General features: G+C 39.5%; 1 protein-coding gene across 7 annotated transcripts in view; it reads left to right on the forward strand.

Moving 5' to 3' along the window:
• DNAJC6 (DnaJ heat shock protein family (Hsp40) member C6) overlaps positions 1 to 7,133 on the forward strand; it is a 133,843-nt gene extending 126,710 nt beyond the window's left edge. For all 7 annotated transcript variants that reach the window (XM_054574262.1, XM_054574272.1, XM_054574283.1 and 4 more), the window contains 4 exons: positions 574 to 837; positions 3,381 to 3,523; positions 4,047 to 4,223; positions 4,859 to 7,133. In XM_054574262.1, coding sequence (XP_054430237.1) covers positions 574 to 837; positions 3,381 to 3,523; positions 4,047 to 4,223; positions 4,859 to 4,960 — 686 coding nt within the window. In that variant the 3' untranslated portion in view covers positions 4,961 to 7,133. The remainder of the gene's footprint in view (positions 1 to 573; positions 838 to 3,380; positions 3,524 to 4,046; positions 4,224 to 4,858) is intronic.
• Positions 7,134 to 10,017: the final 2,884 nt, after the last annotated feature.

Below are 10,017 nucleotides of genomic sequence, written 5' to 3' on the forward strand. Positions count from 1 at the left end.
TGAAATTGAAACCTACTTGTGAAATTTCTAAACATACTTGTTTACTCTTGAGCATTATCTATGCTTATACTTATAACAAACAATGATTGGTCCTGATCATTGAAGTTTAAATAGCACTTTAATGAATGAATGTATTTCATTTCCTGTTCTTATCATTTGGTAGTTTTTAGTCTATTGAAGAAATAGACTCTGCTTAGGAGACAGGAAGGAAAGAGGGATGGCACAGGGGGAAGAGCCAGGGCTCTTCTGGCTTGGAGTCAAAGACTTGGATTCAAGTCCCAGCTCTGTCACTTGCTGGCTGTGTGACTTTGAGAAAATGACTTAACTGCTCTGAGTTGAAGTTTGTTCGTCTAAAGAAAAGATTAGGTTATTAATACATACCTAAAAATATCATTGTGGGGATTAAAGGAAATATATACTTGCATTTCTTTTTTTAACTATTAGGAAGGTTAGTAGAGCTGTTAGTCACTAAGGCAATTTCCACTAAAGTTATTGCCCACAGTAACTCAGGACACAAAAGTTAGAGGCTACTCAAAAATAGCATTACCTTCTTTTTCCCCTCTTTTTCTGTAGGTAGTTCTTCATTTGCCAGCAAACCCACCACACCAACTGGATTGGGTGGGGGATTTCCACCCCTCAGCTCACCACAGAAAGCTTCTCCGCAGCCTATGGGTGGAGGGTGGCAGCAGGGAGGCAGCTACAGCTGGCAGCAGACACAGTCCAAGCCACAGCCTAGCATGCCGCACTCCTCTCCCCAGAACCGGCCCAACTACAACGTGAGCTTCTCGGCCATGCCTGGGGCCCAGAATGAACGCGGGAAAGGAGCGACTAATTTGGGTAAGAACGATGCTGTGGAGCCTGGTATAGGGTGGCCTGTGTTGTTATACTACCTGTATGTATGTATGTCTGAAGAAGGAGACAGAAAACAACTCTGATAGCTTCTGAGGCAATTTTATAGTTGTAGAGACTCAACATGACCACTGCCTCCAACTCTGTGCTTAGAGTACCTGCGTTCACCAGGCTCTTAACACATGCCATTTTGTGACTGTTGGCTCACTTGTCTGTTTCTCCCCACACCTAGACCAGATGGAGGGCAGGGACTGTGTGTGTTTTTGCCATCTTATCATTAGCACATAGCATAGTGCTTGGCACATCATAGGCACTAAATGAATGTTGAATGGATGAGGAGAGAGGTGGATGGATCTTGAAGCTGTCATTCCTTTGAAAGAGGCAGTAGAAGACAAAGGCTGGGAACCTTTTAAGTACCGTGTTCACATTTGCCCTTGGGTCCTGACTAGAGTGTGTATATCTTAGACATTTAGTTTTTCTTATGCCCTGGTTGGTGGATGTTCCTGAGACCACTGAGTTTCCTGTGATGTGTTTTTTTCTCTCTTCCAAGAAGAAAGTTAAAAATACAAAATGGGCCAACAGCTAAGGCTTGAGGATAACCCCAATGGTATTCTTTTTATTTTTATTATTTTTTAAATCAAATATAAAGGTTTATTTTTAATTCTGTGGTTGTATCACAGATTTGGCCTTCATATGTATATAGAATTTTTTTTTAATTTTCATTTTTTGAATGGGATTCTTGACAAGTAAAACATATTTTGCTTGCCCTGGTTGGTGTCATTTGGATTGAGTATCAGCTTGTGAACTGAAAGGTCACAGGTTCAGTTCCCTGTCAGGGCACATGCCTGGGTTGTGGGCCAGGTCCCCAGTTAGGGGCCTGTGAGAGGCAACCAATTGATGTTTCTCTCCCTCCCTCGCTCTCTCTTTAAAAATGAATAGATAAAATCTTTTAAAAATATTTTTTTAAAAGCATATTTTGCAAAGCAGGGATGGTTAAATTTGAGTTTGTTAAAAGTCCTGGTATGATACATTTTGCATTCTAGTTGATTTGATCATACCCAAGAATTAAATATATAGAGATATGATGAGGAAACAGGCCTTTCCCTCTATGGAACCCATGGAGAGAAAGACTTCTACTTTTCCTAGTTAAGGAAGCTGACGTTTATTGAGTAGTTACTTGATTGATGTCGGGTGCTATTCTAAACAATTTTCATCTATTTTATTTCATATCTTCAAAACTAACCTCATGTTGTAGATGAGGAGTCTGTGACAGAGATCAATAGAGTAATTTCTTAAATTCATGTAGCTTGTAACAGAGCTAAGATTTGAATGCAGGCAGTTTGGCTCCAGGAAGCCTGCTCTTAACTGCCACACTCCTCTGGCCATGATGTAGGTGCCTTTACATAATACCAACATGCTAGGGATTCTTTTGTTGGGAATATGTAACATGTTTTTTGGTTAGCAGTGGATATTCCTTGGACAATTCCATGAGTCTTGTGGCCTCCTTTCCATTTTTAATTTGATTAGCTGTAGGGTGAGTGTCTTCAGTCAGCAAATATTTATGGAGCATCTTCAGTGTAGAAGACACTGGGGATACAACAGTGAACAAGACAGACAAAAATCCCTAGTCTCAATATATGATTGTGTGAGTGTGTGTATAGCGTGCCTGACAGGATAGAGATGGCAAATGGGTTTCAATTCAGAGACCAGCTTTGTTTGATGGGCACTGACGGCATGGACTGCTCTGTTTTGGTTCTGTTTGTTTTAATTTAACAAATGTTTAAATAGCCAGGCACTGTTCTAAGCACTTTAGTTATTATCAGTTCTCACAAAAACCCTATGAGGTATGCAGTAGTGTTAACACTGTCCCCATTGGACAGATGAAGATTTTGAGGTGTGGAGATAAATAACTTGCCCCGAGGTACCATTGTTAATAAATAGCAGAGCTGGAATCCAGACCCCAGGGAGTCTGTCTCCAGAGCCTCTGGTCTTCACCACCACTCTGGGCTGCCTCGCCTAATGAGCTGAGTAGGATTGAGCTCACAACCAGACTTGGAAAAGGCCACTATGAGGGACTAAAACTGTCAGCTGGGTGTAGGAAGGAAAGCGGTTGCATGAATGGATTTCAAGTACCAAAACCCAGACACGAGTTCCATCACTGATGCTAACTAGTTGTATGACTGGGGCAGCGGTGGGGGAGAATCACGAATATCCTCATCTGTAAATAGATGGTACAATGGAAATGCAGTTATGGAATTGGATTTAGTCTAACAATCTAGCCTCAAGTCCTAGCTTTGCCATGGATGTGGTATATGATTCTGGACAAGTCTCTTAAGTTCTCTAGACTTTATTTTCCTCATTTATAAGATAAGCATAGCAGTCTCTTACTCTACCCACAGGGTAAATGTGGGTAGAGTAAGGGGATTAATGCATATGAAAGCATCTTGAAGACTCTTCACTGTTATGAGACAACAGAATGATACTTTGTTTAAGAGTAAAAACTATAATGATTTTTAAAAATTCTATTGCAGAAGGGAAACAAAAAGCAGCTGACTTTGAAGACCTACTTTCTGGTCAAGGTTTCAATGCGCATAAAGACAAAAAGGGGCCTCGAACAATAGCTGAGATGAGAAAGGAAGAAATGGCTAAGGAAATGGATCCTGAGAAATTAAAGGTGGGTGAGCCCCTGATCCAGCGTGATTATCGTGTGTGACAAGGTCCCTCTTATATGTGGAACCACGTCCTAGTTTCTGGCCTCCTTATTGCTTTCCTCCACTTTTAACCAGAGCAGTTTTGCTTTTGTCTATTTTTGATTCTGGAAGTCTAGGTAAGATTTGACTTGGGGAAAAAGAATGTGTCTCCATTTCTTTTAAGTTTGCAAAGCTTAAACGTGTTAGACATGTTAGGGATGGTGTGTGTCCCTCTAGGAGTGAATAATAAACTCGAGGATTGGGCAGAGAGGAAGGAATTCAGACCCTCAAAGGAGAACAGTATGAGATTCCTGAGCAGGCTTTTGTGGATGATGGAAAGTTAACCAGCAAGAGAGAAGGCAGGAAGTGGAGGTGGAAATGCACTCCAGGCAGAGGAAGCAGTCGGGAGTATGCAGGGAGCCTTAGGCTTGTTGATGTTGCTGGAGCAGGAGGGGGTCCCAGAATCCCAAGAGACCTTCTGAATTTCTTAATTCCCTTGCATTACAGATTCTGGAATGGATTGAAGGCAAAGAGAGAAATATCAGAGCACTTCTTTCCACGATGCACACTGTGCTGTGGGCTGGGGAGACCAAGTGGAAGCCTGTTGGCATGGCAGACCTGGTAACGCCAGAGCAGGTGAAGAAGGTGTACAGGAAGGCCGTGCTGGTGGTGCATCCAGATAAGGTGAGCATAACCTACCCTATTGTATTGCCTGTTTGGTCCTCATTTCATAAATTTGTAAACGTGTATTAAAAACAGCATACTTTTGATTTGCTGGTTATTGGGCAATTTATATTCTGAAGTCCGTGGGCTAAAATCAGGCATTTAAACAAACCGTTATATTTTATAAAGTGGATGGGGGAAAAAAATCAAACTATGTATTACAAGTGACAGAATGGAGGCTTTCCTTAGAGAGGTGTAAGATTCACCAGTGACTATTACGGTCTGCAAGAACTTAGCTGTTTTTAGAAATGGGAAAATGGAAATTTAGAAATACAGCCAATTGGAGATAGGCTGCCATAGACCTGTGTCATTTGGTGAATACTCATGGAGAAGAGAGAAGAGTCTTTTTTCTTCTGCCTAATAAGTTCTCTATTATCTCTTCATTGATGGATCACTGCTACCATAGGTGAATTTCTAGGGCGAGGGCATCCTGGGGAGGCTATGGTAATTAGGGTCACATAGATTGGGCTGTAAGAAGAGAAATGGCCTAATAGGAAAACATTTCAATAACGTAGAGCCCACTTTTAGCAGTGAAAATTGAATATAAATAAAATCTTGGTCTCTGGTATCTAACGTGTGTTTTGTTTTTTCTGTAGGCTACTGGGCAACCCTATGAACAGTATGCAAAGATGATTTTCATGGAGCTCAATGATGCCTGGTCTGAATTTGAAAATCAAGGCCAAAAGCCCTTGTATTAATTTTCCATCTCTGCTGCAGACCTGTGCTAATGCTTAGTGTGTGTCGCAGTTCTGAGGTTTTCAAAGATGAACCAAAAACTCCAGTAACGCGTATCCAGTACTAAACTGTTAAATTACTTGTGAATTAATTCCTCATTGATAAGGAATATGAATGTTTGTTTTTTCAAGTCCCCACCATACGAGGTCCAAAGCAGGAGAGGACCGTTCAGTCAGATGACCTTGCAGAGTTACAACATTCCAGCCTGCCCGTTGCGGAGCCTACTCAGCATATTATGGGGAAATGGGAAATAGAGGCCGCCAAAAGCATAACACTCATCTCATTTTCTGGGAATGGGATTAATGAGTGAAAGTTATGGTAGTAGGATTACATGATGGATTTAACTAATGGTTTTTATATTTTCTTGGAAAGATATAATTTGAGCAGTGGCTTTAGACTCCAGGAATACAACCACCAAGTTTTGGTTTTTTTTAATGGAAATTTATTATGGTCTTTAGCATAACACTGTACACTTCCTTTGGTCAAGAGGACCAACAGATGCAAAAGAACTTGAATTGTGGGATGTGACTATACTACAGTCCAGTGATAACCACCAACTCTTCCTGGATAAGCTAAAAATTAGTGAAAATACTGGTTAAAGAAAATAGGGAACTGAGGGTGTAGAAATCTTTATTCCTGGTCAGAAAGTTGGGCTGCTCCCTTCCTTTCCCTTTAGAAAACTGGTAGCTCAGTGAAAAAAGTCTTAATACCATAACAACAACCTGATTTGAAAGAAACGTCTAAATTTGCCATAAGGCTTAATGCTCTTCCTTTTGCTTAGCCAAGAAAATGTTCTTAGCTTGTTATAAAGCACTTTGACACGTTCACAAGTTATCGGGGCAGATATCTGGTATGGACTGAGAGTCTTCCAGGTTTGCGAGTGGTTGTGGTGAGAGAATAGAAGGCCACACTGAACACAGGAAGCAGACAGTTGCAGTTGCAGTGCGGGAGCTGTGCTGACCTTCCGACCGAGCCAGGTGGCTTGTCAGGATTTCTGCGTTCCTTTCCCCACCTGGTGAAACTGGACCCCTTGGATTATTACAGCGGCTTTATTGTTTTAAAAGTCTTTGGGGATCCCCAGGAACAACTTTTCACATCTGTAAAATCGAAGGGACATCTGTAAAAGCAAAGCAAGAGTGAATGGAGACTTCAGACTGGTTGGATTTTAGTTCAGTGTTTTGGCTGTTTCTGATTTTGAGGGGAGCTGTTGTTACCCCATGATCTCAGCAGATCTCTTTGGTGTGCACATACACAGTGTGCATAGTACATATATGCAAAGCAGAGGGGCAATGGAGATTTCCAGGCTAGTTTTAAAGGGTTCGTGCTTAATATTGTGAAAGCTTTCAAAAATTGTTTTTTCAAAGACAATCACTTTTTGTTCCTATTTTAATTTTCTTGTGGCAAACTGTATTAGAAAAGCAGCATGTTAAAAACGCTTTATGTTCCAAATTAGGAAAAAAATACACTTTATGTTCTATATAAAACTTTCTTTTGTTCATTAAAAGGGTCTGGTTTTTTATTTTACTTTTTACTCACAAAGTGAAACTCACAAAAAATTTGTTCTTTTAAAATATACATCTGTAAGCTGTTCAAAGTAACCATAACAAACTAGGTGTTATTTATTAACATATTATAAAATAATATTTGATCCGGTATGTGCTTGTCTTATTTAAAATTGGAATGTGAGACATGTTGCTGTGACTTGGTGTTTTGTTTTTTTTTGTCATTCACATTGTAGATATTGTGTGAACTACAGTATATAATGATAATAATTAAAAGGCTATTATGTGAATTCACATACACTTTGAAATGATAGAACTATATTAGCTTTGAATCATGTTTGGATAATTCATCAATGTTCACAATTTAAAACATCATTAAACATTATGTAATTAGCAATGAGAAAGAATCTTACCTAAGTTAACTTTGGATTCACCCATCCCTTTTCCAGATACATTATAACTCTGGGCCCCTGTTTATCTCAAAACCCTTAACATATGCAGACTGACAGGTTTTTGCATTCGTTTTAAATATCTGGTTGTGACAGAGTTTCTTGTTGATCAGATTCACTGTTTCATTCATATTTATTGTAATATATTTTTGTTTTGTAAATATGTTACACACCACAAAATGTGATTGGTCTAAAATATTTGTAATGTATATTAAAAGGCTCAAAAATATTTGTAGAAGTCTAAGTTATTTTTGTACTCATATACTGGAATATAATGACGAGCTTGAATTATACCTTCTGACATGATTCACATTTAAGAAAAGTTATGGGGAAAGAATATGAAAAGCATATTTACATTTGTACCAAAATGTAACCTGACAGTATTTCTGGATTTATACTCTGTCCACCCCCACTGCCATCCTGGCCCCATAGGCCCACACAGTTTGATCAGGCTGCATGAATACTATGCTGCAAAAAGAATGGGCATAGAAATCCTAATCTAACTAGAATGCTAATGGGTTTACAAAGCTTCCTTCCTATACTGAGGCAGAGGGATTGATCCTGGGAGTCTGAGACTTTGTCATAGAAAACATTAGTTCTTTTCAGACAGAAGCAGTATGTTCATTTGGAGTCAAATGCTGCAAATCAGAGCATTTGAGACATTACTGTGTTGTCTATGTTGAGTGCAAGAACACTCAAGTTGGATCCTAATGCTGGTGATAAAACACCATTGTTTAAGGAATGAACACAAAAATTCAATTCCAGAAATAGTTGTCATAGCAACAGGACAGTTTCTCCACTGGAAACATCTTTCAGGGAATTTAGGTCAAGTAAACATGTTTTGGTTGTTCTAAAGCTAAACCATGGTGTTTGGGCATAATGGTACAGCATCGGTTTGAGACCAGAAGACTGAGTTTGGATCCTGATTTTTCCACTTAGGACTGTCATTTTGGGCAAGTTTCTTAAAGTCTCTAAATCGTAATCTTATCACCCAGAAAATAGAAATAATCCTAACAACCCTGTAATGGAGGAATAGACTGTGTAAATAAAATGTTATTAAATGGGTACTCACTTAACAGCAGTTACTGTTACTGACAGTCAATAAGACAGTGTATTGCTGCAGGTCAGTATTGGAGCTGCAGTTACGTTGAAACCTCAGGTTGTGGGCAGTGGATAACATGAGTAGAAAAAAGCAAACAATTTTCCTCATTTCTTTTTAAAAATTTTTTATTGATTGATTTGAGAGAGAGGAACATCGATTTGTTGTTCCACTTATTTATGCCTTCCTTGGTTGATTTTTGATGTGCCCTGACTAGGGGGTCAAACCTACAACCTTGGGGTATCAGGGCAGTGTTCTAACCAAGTGAGCTACCCAGCCAGGGCCTTGCTCTTATTTGTCTCCTTGGCCTGACAGAGACCTGTCTGCATATAATGGCAGAGACTTGCACTGTAAGTTTTGTAAAGGGAATGATTGTGTGAAGAGTAGTTGTTGAGAGTTAGGAAAGAAAACTAACATTGACTGATTTCAACAGTGCTGCATCATACTTGCATTTAATTTATACACAGACTTAAGAGCCAAACTCAGTGCAGATATGATGCCACTGCATCTGTCTTTCAAGCATGACCCTACATGCTATTTTTATTTACATATGTATATATATATTTTTTTTCATTTTCTTATTTCATTCTCAGAAAGTTCTGAGAGATGGGTTTTGTAAATGCCACATCAGGAAATGGATTCATGGAGAGGGTTATCCAGAGCTGGGGTTTGAGGCTAGATCTTTTCTGTAGGATAGGGGAGACATAATATAGAAGGTGAACTTTATTGGTTTCTGTAAATTCAGCCATTATTTTGTGTATGCTGTATGCAAGACACAAATGGATATATAAGAGAAAATCAAATTAATGAACAGATTTGATTGCTTTGTTAAACATGAGGGGGTGTTTTTTCTAATTACTATGACATTTCCTGCTTTATTGGTATGCAAGATCCACTGCACCAAGTGCTGACCATCTGACTGCAGAGATGAACTGTTTTGGCCTTGATCTGATCTTCCCTACTGACTAGTTACTAATATCTTGGCCTTAATTTTCCCATCTGTAAAATGGAGATAATAAAATGTAGTTTATAATGTTAGAGGAATGAATGCAAGCAGAAAATATAAAAATATTTCCAAAGAAGACCACTGTAGTTTTACATAGTGTGACAGAGGACACGATCTTGCGTATCCAAGTAACACATTGATGGCAAGTTGGTGATAGGGTTTAGTTCTAAAGTTTTACTTTCTGTCTTTGGTGGCTCTTATTCTTGAGGAAACGTGGAATGGGTAAGTAGAAGACCAATTTTTCAGTTCAGCCTCTGGCAAGAAGAAAGTTTTCTCAGATGGTTAAAGCCTCAAGCAAGATGGCTAACTTTAAAGTGCTTAGTAAGCTGGAAAAGACAGTTGCTGTGGGCAGGAAACTTGGTGACCAATACTGGCTCTCCATTTTTCTAATTCTGGACATTACCCTGGGGCAAACACCTCATCTTTCTGCTTCTCAAACATACTTCCAGTGTCTTACTGCTAAGCCTAAGGCACTCAAACCAAGCTGTGCCTCTGAAGAAATGTCACTTTTCTCCAAAATCATTTTTTTTCTGTGGGGCTGGCCCCAGGTCGACATGGAAGGCCCCAGCAAACATGTATGGCTTTCCAGATTCTTGCTGGGTCTTTGGGAATAAAAGGGGAAACAGAGAGATTTGACCCAATTAGGAAATCCTCATCAATTAAGGAGAAAAAAAACCCCAACTTCTTCATGAGAGCACCACGGTACTACAGTAAGTGAGCCAAAAAAGACAGGCTTTTGTTGTTTGGGTGATAGGTAGTTTCCTCCGAGCGCTTTAACAGGTTTTTGAAAGAATAGGAAAAGAGTTCTCAACTATCTTGGCTAAGTTGCATCTACAAAGTGGAATGCAGTGTACTTCTGGATCTCCATGGGTCTGCAGTGAGCCAGATATCAGCAACACCATGTTTTTAACAACTGTACTTTCCGTCTATGAGGAGACATGGGAGGAAGCAGAAGAATAAACTA

The sequence above is a fragment of the Pteronotus mesoamericanus genome, unplaced genomic scaffold (assembly GCF_021234165.1).
Source record: "Pteronotus mesoamericanus isolate MK-2021 breed Mesoamerican mustached bat unplaced genomic scaffold, CSHL_Meso_final contig_105, whole genome shotgun sequence".
Lineage (NCBI taxonomy): Eukaryota > Metazoa > Chordata > Mammalia > Chiroptera > Mormoopidae > Pteronotus > Pteronotus mesoamericanus.